Genomic DNA, 13,914 nt, shown 5'->3' with positions numbered 1-13,914 from the left:
TGGTTTGCTAATGCAGCTCAATTTTAATGAAGCCACTAGGTTATTTAGGGCACTAGTCAGCAGATAGTAAAATGAGGGGGGTGTTTGTAAAATGTCATGGAATTTGGGGCCCTTAGCCCGGGTTGGCCAAGCCTAGGTACAGCCCAGTTTCCTCCCCCTCTTTCCTGTTTGTTCTCTTCAGGGTCTTACTACTTTGAAATATGTATCTTCAAATCAAGTAGTTTGGTAATATCTCAAATGAAGACATAAATTTAAAGTTTCAGTTAATGAATGAAATTTAGTTAAGGAAAGACAGGTTGATAAAGTATGCAAACTGTTCAAACGTTGGTGTAATGGCAAATGATGATATGGCTTGGTGAGTTGCGTAGGGAGATTGGATTCTGTGGTAAAGAATTCTGATTTGAACATGTAGTTTTTCATACAGCCAATTGTAGTGTCAAGACACACAGACAATAGGTTGCATCTACAGAATGGGGGAAATCTATTCTCTAAGTCCATGACTCTGAAAAGGAGATCACAATTTTCAGTGAATAACTGAAGCAAGTTAGAACTGATAAGAGGACTACTGTAATTCCTGGATGCGTAAGTGGAAGGGAAATTTGTATAGAGGAGTGGTGACATTTTGCATGCGCTATTACCAGAACCATTACTGAACTTATGTGTATGATCCAAACTTGAAAAAGAACTTCAAAAAGTTGTTAAGGTGTTGGGCAAGAACTACAGGAATATTTAAAGATATGAATAATTCATAGTAAATGATTTAGGAAGTTCAATCTGTATAACTAATTAAGGAGAAAGATGGTTTAAGAGGCAATTTCCTCATGTTCTGTAAGTACTTAAAAGGGCAGAAGATTTCTGACTGCAGAGGAAATCTTTAATGAAGGCAGAATAAGATCTGGTAGCTGGGGTCAAAGCCAGATAGACCACAAACAATACACTAACTTTCAAAAGTGAGAATAATTAACCATTCAAATAATTTACCCAGGGGTATCACATGCTCTCCGCTTACAAGAAATCTTTAATCATGACTAATGTCTTTTTAAAAAAGCTGTAGCTTAACTTCCAGGTACAGACTTGGTGCAGGAGTTAATGGGTGAAGCATGAAAGGTGAGAATAAATGACTCTAATGGTCTTTCTAGTCCTTGGATCTATATAGGTTTTTTTCAGTCTCTCAGTGAGGCAAAGTTATGTATTAATGACAGATGGGATATTGGAGAAAGAATTATGGGTTCCATTCCCTGTTTTTCTACTGACTTGTGTACATCGATCCACTCAGTAGGCTTCTCTGTAAAACATTTAAATTTTAAATAGTAATATGTTACTATGCTTGCCCACCTCACCAAGGCAAAAGGTAGTAAGGGTTCCTAACATCCTTTGAACTCTTTGAGTGAAACTCATACTACAGATATTGGACCAGGTTTTCAAAGGCATTAAGCACTGAAAGCAAAAAAAAAGATGTAAGCTTTCAACGTCTCTGAAAATCAGATACTGAATTATTATAATCAAGTTTTCAAGGCATTAATACAAACACTACTGAGGAGGAATAATAAATGGGAATTATGAGCTATATTTTGACAGTGTTCTTTTTAATTGTTGTGAAGGAGGCTTCTTTGCCTTCCTCCCTTGAAGCCTGCAAACAGCCAAACAAACAAAAAGCTTCAGTTTATCTAAAAGGATGTTCCATTTAAAAAAAAATCCTTATTTGGCATATTAAGTAGGTGAGTCAAAAAAATTAGACTTTGTTACAGCAAAGCAAGAGCGATTAAATTAAATGTGCCTCAAGAAGAAAGCACTCCTCTAGATCAACAGGGCAATAAGAGCTTGTCGATCCCCATCCTGGTGCATTTCTAAACACTTTTTGAAGAACAGAAGGCAGAACACTCAACACTTAGGCTTTGTCACAGCTGACAGCCTGTCGGTTTTAATGAAAATGCTCTCCGTTTAGAAGATGACAGAAATTACATGCATTTCCCCTTTTATTTTTCTGTCATCTTTTCTGTCTCGCATTTTTACAGTAGAAGGAGGGCTTGGTTATTAAAGCATTACATAAGTATGCAAAATATATTAAGAAGAAGAGAGGAAAAGGAAAAGCTTTTGCCCTGCAATTACACACAATGTGTGTTGGTGAGAAATGTACACTGTGGGATAACATCTGATATGTGGCAATAACTATTTACTTTTAGTTATCTTTAAAGAGGGTGAGGCAAAAATCTCTAGATAATGCTTTAAGTGAAGGTTTTATTATACGATTGCCTGAGTAATTTCCAACAGGAAGATGATCTAAGCAGTGTTAGATAGCTCAAGTATGTTCATAACTTCTCTAGAAAATATAGCAAGATAACACTGAACAATTTCTTGGCTCTGCACAGCTTTCACAAACCTCTTTTATTAAGTGGCGGGCTTTTAATAAGTTTACCCACTCTCATTGACCCAGATGTACAACTGCATCTGAAAAAAACCACTTCCAGGACTGAGGAGGGAAGGCTTCACTTGCAAATATGTCAGTACTATGGGATCTGGAAATAGCCCACAAATCTATACATATTATTCAGCCTGGCAGTAGCCACTCCATGTTTCCCCAGTTTCGATTCCAGAGCGAGTATTAGCAGCAATAACATGTACAAGGTAGAAATACTGAGGAAGTGAGCTTTCGGCAGCTTTAAGGAAAGCTCTGAATTTCATCTTCTAACTTAATTTCTGTGACAGTTGCTTCATGCTTATCCTAAGAAGAGAGACAAATTTAATTGTTAATGATGGCCTGTGCAGACCATATCTCAAAATTGTGCAGAGGATCTGAAAATAGTGAGAGCTTTAGAAAAGCATGGAGAAAGGAATCAATTTTTAAACTTTGGACACGTTTGTATGAACTTAAACTTGTGCATACTAGTCACCTCCAACAGTGTGACTCTTTGTAGAAATGGAATTATGTATATTTAGCAAAGGTGAAACTGGATCCCAGAAAAAGAAAGCTACGTGAAGCCATTGTACCAGCAGCACATTTCTGCCTTTCAGCTGTTTAGGTTCCACTTGCTTGACACAAACGCACAGCATGTGCAGATTTACTGGAGGGACCAAAATGGTCACAACCATCCCATTAGCACCTTTTTATGTGTTCCTCATCCTGTGATGTGACAACTGAGCAGCGTCTCCACCAACATCTACCCCGTATAGTTTGGTAATGGGGTTACATACCAGCTTGAAAAGTCTGATCTAAGCCTTGATCGGGCTGTAGAGGACATGACTGCACGGTATACGCAGTGCTAGTTCAGCAGCCTGGCAGCCCTGCCAGCCGAGTGGCATTGCTGTGGGCAAGCACACGTCTGAACTGGCTGTGCTGTCTAAAATACAGAGCTGGTTAATGCTCACATAGCTGGAAACAGAAGCAAGAAGAGATTACCTTTGCTGCATACCCATCATTAACCCCAAGTAAAGTCCTTAAATGTGATTGCCATCTCCTGAAGCTGTCATTTTATGCTGCCTACAGACTAAGGGAGACAACTGTGCTTTAATTACCTGTAATCCTTATAACATATTTCTTGGCAAAGGTAGACTTTCTTTATGGATATTTCAGTAGTGCTGCATCAATCTGCATGTGACACAGAAGTCAAACAGCCCATGGTTTTCACACCAAAATTCTAAATATCCTTCTAACCTAGAATTAGGGGTAAAGGTAAACCTTGTTAAAGGGTACAGATGCTGAGTACCTATGTGATGAGGAGATAGAGTAGAACAGCACAAGTGTTTATGTCTGAGTAATTGGGGACTGTGAAAGGAAAAGGAAGAAATACTCAACATAGGACATTACGTTATACCTAGCAGTTACAGCGTGAGGATCAACAAAAAATAAAAAATAAAAAAAAAAAAAGAAGTATTCTCTGACCAACGGGAATCACTTCTTCTGTGTGAATCATTATGAACCTGCACCCCTAAGTGGCAGTAGGATTTTCTTTGTTGTGGCTTTGGAGCTGGACTGTATGACTAACAGCAGGTAAAGGACAATCCTGTGATTGTTAAGGGGGTTCACTAGGTGATTGCCTGCACACTTGCAGACTATGCTTTCTGGTTGCTAGTAGGTAGCTGTTAGCTGTCTGGTATATGTAGAAAACCTTATTAGCATGTTTGGTCAAGCCAAGCTATTTTGTGACTAGCAAATAACTTATTAGTAATTGAGAAGCATATTTTATTGGTTTAACTTATTGTTATTAACTGTCTATATCATTTCCTCCAAACATTATAACTAATGTCTTAAAATACAAGATGCAAGATAGCTTTGCTTTTCTTGTGTAACCATTTCAATGCCGTATTTCAGACACCTGGCTGTGAAACTGAAATATTACATATTCAGGTGCTTTTCCTGCTACTCTCAACAGTACATTTGTTTATAAGTAATTTGTGTTGAAACACAAGCCTTCTGTATGCAAGCAATTAAATTTCCAGAGGCATATGAAGTCAATATGGCCTCTGTATAAGAAGGAACCTCCCTAGCCTCTAAACCTCCCTCGGCTGGAATATAGTGTTGCTCATGGCTGAGGAGAGTACTCTTGCCATCCAGTCCTCCCTCCTCCTTCACACCTTCCCTTGCCCAGCTCTTCTCCTTCAGTAGCAGGCAAGTAGCTCAACATCTTCTATGCCTCCACTCCAGGGATTTATTTTGTTAATATACTTCTTAGTAATGGCACATGTTATTTGAACAAACAAGGTACTTCAGAAGGGTATACGCAGTGTGGTTTATGCTTTTCCAAAGTTGTGACCTAACTGCTTCCATGCTTGTGCCTTGACCTTCAGGAGAACAGGGCCAGCCAAGACGAGTCACCAGTGTGATTATTTTATAATACAGTATGCATACAAGGATGAGAGAGGCAGGCTTCTGTTGCTTTACTCAATGTCAGTGTACTCTAAGGGTCAGTCCTGTCCCGTGACATTAAATGGTTGTTAGAATTATTTTTTTTCCATTTCTTTCAGATTGTGGTTTAAAGGAGATTGCCCTTTGTAATGATACCTTTTCCTTTCTGTCTTTTCTCTGTTGGATTGCTTTCCCACTGATGCATTTGTGAGCAAGCACCCTGACTACACTTAATTATTAAAAAGTCATTGCTCAAATAGAGCTCTGAAGAAAAGGAAATATTTTTTACTGCCTGTTACTGAATATTAGTTCGTGATGGCTTTCATCTTTGTGTATTCTCTCTCGTAATTTTGGAGCCAGATATGTTTTATAATACATAGGTAGGGGTATGTATATTGTAAGAGCTACCAGCTACTAGAGAAAAAATAGCAGACAAAAAAGAAAGAAAAGATATGAATATTTTCTCCAGCATAAAGTTTTAGAAAAGCATACATAGCTTAGACTGCAGTATTTTTTAAATGGAAAGAGTGACCAGGTGAGGCCCAAGTTTGCAATGCATTCTAACCACATTACTTCCATTTATTGTAATATGGGAAAAGCTTTAGAGTAAACATGTACCATGTAGATGTTAGTTATTTGTGTCCTTGCTTTTAGAACATGCAGTTACAACAGAACAGAGGCATTTGTGCAGGTGTCAAATGATCAAAATTACACATGTGTACATACGCACCATGATGTTTTCCACATATTCTAGAGGTAATAATAAAAAATATGTATTTGAAGAGAATTTCAACTATATTATTTTCAATTTGAATGAACATTGGGAGAAATGGTGACCATGAACATGTCAGTCTTGTTCAGGTTTAGAGGGCAGTCACTTTGCTAGACTTAATTTTCTTCCTGAAATAAACCTTTCTCTGTAGAATTTAAAAAAAAAAAAATCTTTGGGTATTAAATAACACATCCTGTGCTATTTATTTAAGCCCCTCTTTTAGACACGGAGTCTGTCTACCTGCTTATATTGTGCTTCTCTAATCACAGACTTCAATATTATTAAAAAAAAAAAGTCCACAGCAGATCAGATAATGTATTAACTCATCTTCTGCCAGTAGCTTGGCCATGGAAGTACTGAACTGCAGGGAGCTCAGCCTGTCCTACTGAGCCCCGGGGTGCATTAACCCGCGTGAAACACGGACAGGGTGGGGTGGGACTGTTCCTGACACTTGTGCTGTCTAGCTTGCAGCTAGCACAGGTATGTGCAGCCTCACTGGGGTCAGCGGTGTAGGCAACATCAGCAAGGCTGGTTTTGCTGTCCTTGTTTTCCCATCACACCTGCAGCAGGCTGTGGAGCAGGGCTGTGCAGTACATGGCTCTTATGGCCGGAATCCTTTAGCAAATATGTCCCATATTCTTGGGGTAAAAACTTCCTCCTTTTGTGAGTTTCTCTTGCTTTCACTGATCCCTTTAGTTTTACTTTTTATGATCTTTTTTTTCTCAGTTTTCTCGTGTACCTGGACAACAGATGCCATTTTTGGCTAATATTGTTTAATTATGCATGCCTTCCCAAACTGTCTTTCTAACACGTACAGCTTTGCTGGTCAATTGCCATCATATCACTCTACAGTATTGAATTAAACTGGATTAAATTCTGCATTGGTTCTTCACCCTGTATTATATTTCAGATGCCTCTTGAATATTGTTTGTTGATTGTGATATAGACAATGGTGCATTTCTTTCCTTCATTCCTCACATTTTCCTTACAGATCCCTATCTTTTTTATAAGAAGTGCACATGAATTAATATCTTTATATGCATTTGGAGTGAGTACTTAGTAAACTTATAATTGGCAGTTTCTAGAATCTGGCAAAAAAGCCTTCAGAACCCTCCAGCCTGTGTCGTCCATCCCCCAGTGTGAGCAAGGAGAACACAGTAAGAACCTGCAGATATTTTAAACACTGCAAATTCTTGTGTCTTTCAGGACCTAGATTTCTCATCACATCCACGGGAGCCTTGTATATTTTAGATGTACAGAATGAAGATGGACTGTACAACTACCGATGTATCACAAGGCACAGATACACTGGAGAAACACGACAAAGCAACAGTGCAAGACTTTTTGTATCAGGTACTCCTTCATATATCATGTTAAATTAAGTACTGTATATGCCTCTCTCTAGTGCACTAAACTGGCAAGGCAGGTTCTTGTGCCCGTATGCACTAACCACCAAGTTGTCTATCAAATGGAAGGTAGAAGTGGTCAGCTGTGAGCTGCTGCTGCAAAATAAAGTGTCCCATTTTAAAATCCCTTTTACTGTTTTTCACCTCCTATTAGATATTTCCAGAGAGCCTGTAGGGAGCACTGGCATTTAGTACAGTGATTTTTAGTAGGTTTAGAGAACTTTGTAAAAGGACTGTGGATGGGATTCATCCCATTAAAAGTAGACTTGCACAGTGAAACTATCTAGTCACCTTAACTTCCCTTTGTAACCAAAGGAGAGGAACACTTTTAGGGGTAGTGTATCTGACCTACTTCAGCTGCCCACTTTGAAGTGAGATGAATTGCCCCATGGTGCCTCTTTCTCTGTTAACCATAGCAGGAGCTCAGGACATTTAGCTCAGCTGTAGATATTTCCACTGCAGGAGTCTCAGGTTAGCTCAGGTGCATTTCAGCCTTCCTTTTTATTCATCACACTCCTTCCCTGGGGAAAACAGTGTGTTTCCCTGCTTCAGGAGGGATCTCCAGCCAGAAGGGGTACATGACCTGTCCCAGTCCACCCAGGGTGCTGCAGGTAGACAGGAGGGTTAGCTGGTGGTGTCCATGGGTAGAGCTAAGAGTCCCAGGGCAAATGACCTCATGCAGCAGGTAGGAAAATGAGAAAGTATTGTGGTTATTTTAACTTTTCCTTGTAATTGTAAATCACCTCCTAATTGTTGTGATGGACTGTTGGGTTCCCACACACACACTAAACACTTAGGGCTGTCGGTATGGTGCTGCTCCAATCCCACCTGCTCCCCATTTTGTCTCAGTGAGAGGAGGTGCCAGTTGTGGGTGAGGTGAGAAGGAGGATCTGACCCCAGGTGTGCGTTTGGAACTTGCTCTCAAACATCTCTGTATACGATTAGCTCTTCTCCACCTCCCCTTCCTCTCCCTCATTTGCTGGGTGCCTGTAACTGTACCCTCTGTTTGCACGTGAGCAAATCTGCAACTGTATTCCCACATCTATAGAGTTAGCTAGGACTGTATCTCTCTTCTGTCTCCCTGTGTCCTTCCCATACAGAAGACATGCCCACCATCCCACTGAGAGCCCCACAGAGCTTTTTCTCCTTTTCACTGTTACTAAGTTGCCCTAAAGATCAGTCAGGTTATGGTGACCTTCACGATCTAACAGTCAGTGGGGTCATTCTCCTTTTGACCTTGTCCTCTTGCCTTTTGGTCTTTTTGTCAGAAAGAAAAAAATAATCTAATGATTAGGTCTCAGCTCTCCACCCTCTGTTCGAGAGCCCTAACTAAGGGAGGCAGAGGTGGGCACAGGGTTTTCCATTAGTAACATACTTACTGCCCTCCTCCACAGTGGCCATTGCTGAAGGATTCTGGAGCCCTCTGAACACACAAGTCAGTATTTCAGTATACTAATGATAAAAAAATAGTGTGATTGTTCAGGTTAGAATCACTTACCAGTCAGATGCAGGAGTTTCTTCCTTTGATATGTCTCCTGTGGGTAAAACTCTTGCCTCTGCTTTTTCCAGCCACATGAAGAAGTAGTTTTCCTGCACAATAATCTGCCTGCTTTGTTCTTATAAGGATAGGCAGGGTCCTATCCTTCTAGCTGGCTCCATAATATGGTCTGCTTCCGTATGAAATCATGCTAAGGCTGAGCCAGTGGTAACATAAATAAAATCAGGCTTGTATCTTGGTTACCACAGGAAAATTTCTGCTTACTTCACTGAACAAAAGGGGAAAAATGAAAGCTCTGTCTTGTTTGTAATTCAGGACAATCACCCTAAAAGATGTGCTGTGTCTGGAGTTCCCTTTTCTATTCTCCTCCACAGACCAAATAAAAACAGGAAGTTTTACCTCTGTGCAACACCTGGCTTTTTTTAATTCAATGGGGTTAATTGTTCTCTATCAGATCTATAGTGGGGTCTGATTTCCAGTCCTGTTAGTCTACTGAACAAGTGCAGCAATTGTGGGCAAGACTTTGTCTCTCAATATTTCTCTAACAGGTTTTCTTTTTCCTTTACTGCAATTTATATTTTAAAATAGTGAGTCCTTTTAGAACGGAGATCAGAGAATCCATGAACATAGTTGTGAATGGTCTGCTTGCATGAGACCTACATTTTTGCCTGCCTTTTACATCCATAAATATTCTCTGCTTATTTGGGAATGAGATAGTTTGTGGTCAGTATCAATCATAGTCTCTTGACCACATTTTTAATACAAGTTAAGCTTTGTTATTGTTTGAAAGAATGAGAAAGGTAATGTACATATAATAGCAAATACACATGTGAATAAGTAGTATGCCTATGAACAAAGCAAAGTTCCAAATTTCATTTGGAGTAAGAATATGTCCTTGAAATCATGTGGCCTTTCTAAATAAAATTAAAACCAAGGCCATTAACATGCTACAGAATATTCCTCTAATGCCCATTATAGCATGTTTTTCCAAAAATAATTTTGTCCAGGCATGAATCCCAGCTCCCAAAATCTTTACCATTTTTTAACCCTCACCCTCCAAAAAATCCTTATGATTTTGAAAAAGTAATGAGTTTCTTGCTCTGTCCTTCAAAGAAAATCCAAAGTAGAATATTTTAGAACAGTATTTTGCCTCAGTTTTTCTGCTGTTGTCCTTGCTAGAAGTCATTTGCAGCTGACTGTTAAAGCATAGTAAAATAATAATTCAAAAGAGTACATACCACATATTGGAATTGGGTTATGTTACTTTGCTATTTGCCTCATTGCAGGTGATTGCAAATGAACCTTGGCATTTCTTTTGTGCTTTTTTTCTTGTCTTTTTTTTTTTTTTTTTTTTTTTTTTCCTTAACTGGAATATATGCAATGTAGGAGCTCTAAATAGCAGTCTCCTCCAGGGACATCCCAAAGAGATGTTTCTACCATCCACTTAAATATATAAGTACAGAGTGCAAGAAAGCAGGTCTCTGGAATCATATTTTGTGTATCCCTGAATATATTTGAAGTACCTCCTCTACAAGAACCAGCTCAAGGCTTCTCAAGTACATAGGCAAATCCCAGTTTAGCTGTTCCATGGATGGGACTCCAGCCTGGTCTCCTCCTGCTAAGGCTCAGTTTGAGAAGGGAAAAAGTGAAGAGAAGTGAACCTGGCATGGAGGACCCAGAGACTGGTGCGCTGTTCTTGAAGGGTGAGCAATGGTAGCTTGCAGAAGGGGGCTGTGCCTCCCATGGCATCTGCTGCCGTAGCCCCCAGCTCCTGGGGGCAGCCCACCTGCCTTCCCAGGCTTCTGCCTAAGCATGGGGGCAGGTGGGCAGCAGCTGCTTTGCTGTCACCATCAGCTTGCTGTCCGAGGTGGTTTCGCGCTTTGCCTGGGCCCAGCATGGAAGCATGTGTGGTTCTCTGCTGCAAACTAGGAGGCTGTCAGAGTGTGATACTTACTAGCCCCAACTTTTCCTTACCATTACTTTAATTCCTCTCCTGGCGGCCCCCATCCTGCTTTGAAGTCCATGCGGTACTTTGTGTTTTTCTACTTAAAGGCTTGCAAATGGGACCACATATATCCTTCACAAAGTCTTTTGAAGTTAAAAGTGTATGGAGAACATATGAAGCTACTGTGAGTTTTGAGTAGAAATGCGCAGACAATACCTTTATAAGTCAGTTCTATTTTTTTATTATTTAATTATTACTTTCAATTGAAAAAATTGATTTCGTGTAGATGTGACCTTCCTAAGAGCCAGAGCTGTAATTTCTTGTGTGCTTACGTTTTTACTGATTTAATTCCTCAGGCTGCACAAAAGAATCTATGCACTGAAAACATAGATGCCTGATGACCCAAAAGGCGAGAAAAGAACTGGCTAATCAATTACTCAAATTGACATTGGCCTTCCCAATAGCATCCTGGCAGATTGTGCTTTCACTAAGCCAGACATAAACAGCATGGCAAGCTCAAAAATATAACCCTTCTTGATGCCAAATATGGACCTTGAGGCTACTGATGCATGCAAAATCATTTGTTTAACTACTGGCTGACATGTTTCTAATGAGACAGACAGTAAGCTGCTGTAAACTGAATGTGGTTTTGCCTTCAGTGGCTCAACTTTTTGCTGGCATCTAGAGAGCAGCAAAACCCCTGTGGTTGTCATTCACTGAACTTGGCATTTAGGGTTTTATCTTGATATTCACAGAAAATTTACTCAGCCCATTTGTTTACCATCACAATTTTAGTTTCTGGATTGATAGTATAACTTACATAGTGCCTCTAGCTGTTTGCTCTCAAACATATTCTCCCAAGTGTGGCTGCAGTTCATGAAGATATATCTAAGCTAGTTTTAAACTAACTAGCTCAGGTACTGATTACACTATCGCTTGAGTAGCTTAAATTCAGCATGAACTGCTTCTGTAATCTCTCCAGCTCCTAACAGGAACCTGCTGCAGCTGCCCTGTGAGCAGTAGCAGAGCTAGCTAAGTCAAAGACCACTTGAAAATGTCAAAATGATTGCAGTCACACCTACACCCAGGCAACTATGATGTAGGTATACTCAAAAAGAGATCAGTGTGTCAGATAGGAGTAAAAGGAGTTGATCAGCATGTGGAGTTTCTTTGTGAGACAGAAGTCCTAGAAAAGTGGGTGCATGTGATGCAAAAATACTTAGATGAATATTTGTTGATTTATTGTCCAGTATTTCTGTTGCAGTAGCTCCAGGATGGGCTTCCATCATGCTGCATGCTGCACAAAACTGTAAACCACGTCAGCCTCTTCCTGCAAAAGTTTTCAAACTTAAAAAGCCAGAATCACAGAGTCGTATTTCTAGTGGAGTACTTGCACCTCTGGTGAAGGCACTCTGCTAGACTTCTGCGAGATATGTAAATATATATCAGGTGCTACACAAGTGTGTTGGTCTGAGAGCTGCTTTTCTCAGTAAGTTGAGCACAAAAAGTTGGAGTATTAAGCTGTAAGTTGGTCTTGTCACATTAAGTTCTTTTTCCAGAGAGGAAGAAAAGGCTTGTCTGTCAGTTAGACTGCAGATGGAAATTCCTGTGTCTTTGCCCTTTTCTCTCCTGACACGGGGATAGATTGCTCCTTCAATTCAAAGCCTTCAGACCACCAAGAAGCATGGAGAATCTGTTGGCTTCATTCTAGCAGAGTAGTGCAGGCATAACAGTAATAATTGTTAAGGCAACATATTTCTGGCTCTCCATTCCTCTGAGAGGGCACATGAAGGATGACCAGAGAAATGGTTGCCACCTGGAAAAAATCCAGTGAGAGGATTTCCAAGTAGCCATGAGATGCTTCAGTAGTACATGCTGCTGGATCCCAGCCACCACTACTGAGATATTACAGACTGATGGCTGGGTCACAGTAGCAAATTGTAGTACATAAAACACTGGGCTAGTGAGTCAAAAAATGCAGGAGAAAAAATATTGGCACATTGCTTAGTGAATGAAAGAATTTTAATGCTTCCATTGAAAACTGCTGTTTGTTCTTTCAGATCCAGCGAATTCAGCTCCATCTATTCTAGATGGGTTTGACCACCGTAAAGCCATGGCAGGACAGCGAGTGGAGCTGCCTTGCAAAGCATCAGGGCACCCCGCACCAAAGTATCGTTGGCTGAAGGACAACGTTCCCTGGGAGCCTGACAGCAGGTTTCGGCAGACAGTTACAGGTCTGCTGATCGAGAACACGCGTCCCTCAGACTCAGGCAACTATGTCTGCGAGGTGTGGAACAACTATGGGACTGCCGAGATGATAGGACGACTGTATGTAAAACGTAAGTCCTGCACTGAGTGAAGATCTCAGGCCACTTCTTACTTGGGTGTTTGCATCAGGGAAGATGTTGCCATATCTTGCTGTACCTTCTGTTTTGTTACTTTATCTTAGCAATGCTTAAACTTCTCAAAGTTGTGGAACAACAGAAAGTAGGCTCTGTGGAGATGAGTTAGTTAGACAATTGAGCGATCAGAAGTGCAAATAGATGCAATTTCTAATGTAGCTATATAATTTATCACATGGAGGATATGTAATTCAGAAGCTTGAATTGGATGCTTAAAAAGAAATTGCAAATGTTCTCATGAATAAAGCTGCCAAACTCTCATTGCCATGACTCATGCTGTTCGGTAATATTGAATACTCATACCTCCCCTCAGTTGAGTATTCATGTGTGAATATTCTGAATGTTTCACAAATTCTACAAAGATAATTATTACTCAGAAGCACTGCACTGGAAAAGTGTTATTCTTCTATTGTTAAAAAAAAAATTATTTCCTGGAATAGAAATAATGCTTTGTGAACTAACGTTTCCACCTATACAGCATGACTAGCAAACTGAAAAGGGAGAAGTTTGTGAACAGTTCAGGCCATAAAAATGTCTTCACAAATAATTACACACAATGTATTTGGGCAAAATAAAACTGAGATCAAAGATCAGTTATTCGTGAATTATAACGGAGGAGATTTGCTTCTAAATGTATTCATAAAAATTAGTTGAATTCAGTCTGCCTTGTATGATACAAAGTCAAAACTTCCAGAGACATGATGTAATGGTATTGCTAGTGATACCAAAAGTATCCCCCGTGCCTGGTGATACATTTTACTCATTCAGCCCTCAAACAGCCCGTAGATTCTTCTGGATCAGGTTGGCGGGAGGCAACAGTTGGGCAAAGGAGTTTTACCCTCCTCTTCAATGGGGGATGTGGTTCACTTTCTTGCACCATCATGGCTCTGAGATGCTGGTGGTGCACTTGAGTGTGTCTATTTTGTTTAATGTGTCATTGACAGTTTTGAGCCGTTGTGGTCATTTTGGTAGGAAATAGGAAACGTAGAGATATTCAGTGACTAGTAACATGCATATAGGCACAGATTAACTGTTGTTCAGGACCATC

At 40.1% G+C, this 13,914-nt stretch overlaps 1 protein-coding gene and 1 long non-coding RNA gene across 5 annotated transcripts in view; one reads left to right on the top strand and one right to left on the bottom strand.

Annotated features, from left to right (window-relative positions):
* The window catches only part of LOC115343732, a 124,619-nt gene extending 115,963 nt beyond the window's left edge, over positions 1 to 8,656 (bottom strand). For both annotated transcript variants that reach the window (XR_003924262.1, XR_003924261.1), the window contains exon 1: positions 8,520 to 8,656. This is a non-coding gene — a long non-coding RNA (uncharacterized LOC115343732). The remainder of the gene's footprint in view (positions 1 to 8,519) is intronic.
* DSCAM (DS cell adhesion molecule) overlaps positions 1 to 13,914 on the top strand; it is a 475,910-nt gene that overhangs the window by 280,105 nt on the left and 181,891 nt on the right. For all 3 annotated transcript variants that reach the window (XM_030020086.2, XM_030020087.1, XM_030020088.1), the window contains exons 4-5: positions 6,822 to 6,968; positions 12,525 to 12,803. In XM_030020086.2, the coding sequence (XP_029875946.1) occupies positions 6,822 to 6,968; positions 12,525 to 12,803 (426 nt within the window). The remainder of the gene's footprint in view (positions 1 to 6,821; positions 6,969 to 12,524; positions 12,804 to 13,914) is intronic.

The sequence above is a fragment of the Aquila chrysaetos genome, chromosome 7 (assembly GCF_900496995.4).
Source record: "Aquila chrysaetos chrysaetos chromosome 7, bAquChr1.4, whole genome shotgun sequence".
NCBI classification, from domain to species: Eukaryota; Metazoa; Chordata; class Aves; order Accipitriformes; family Accipitridae; genus Aquila; species Aquila chrysaetos.
Note: the sequence above shows the minus strand (reverse complement) of the source record. Positions and strands in the feature narration are given on the sequence as shown.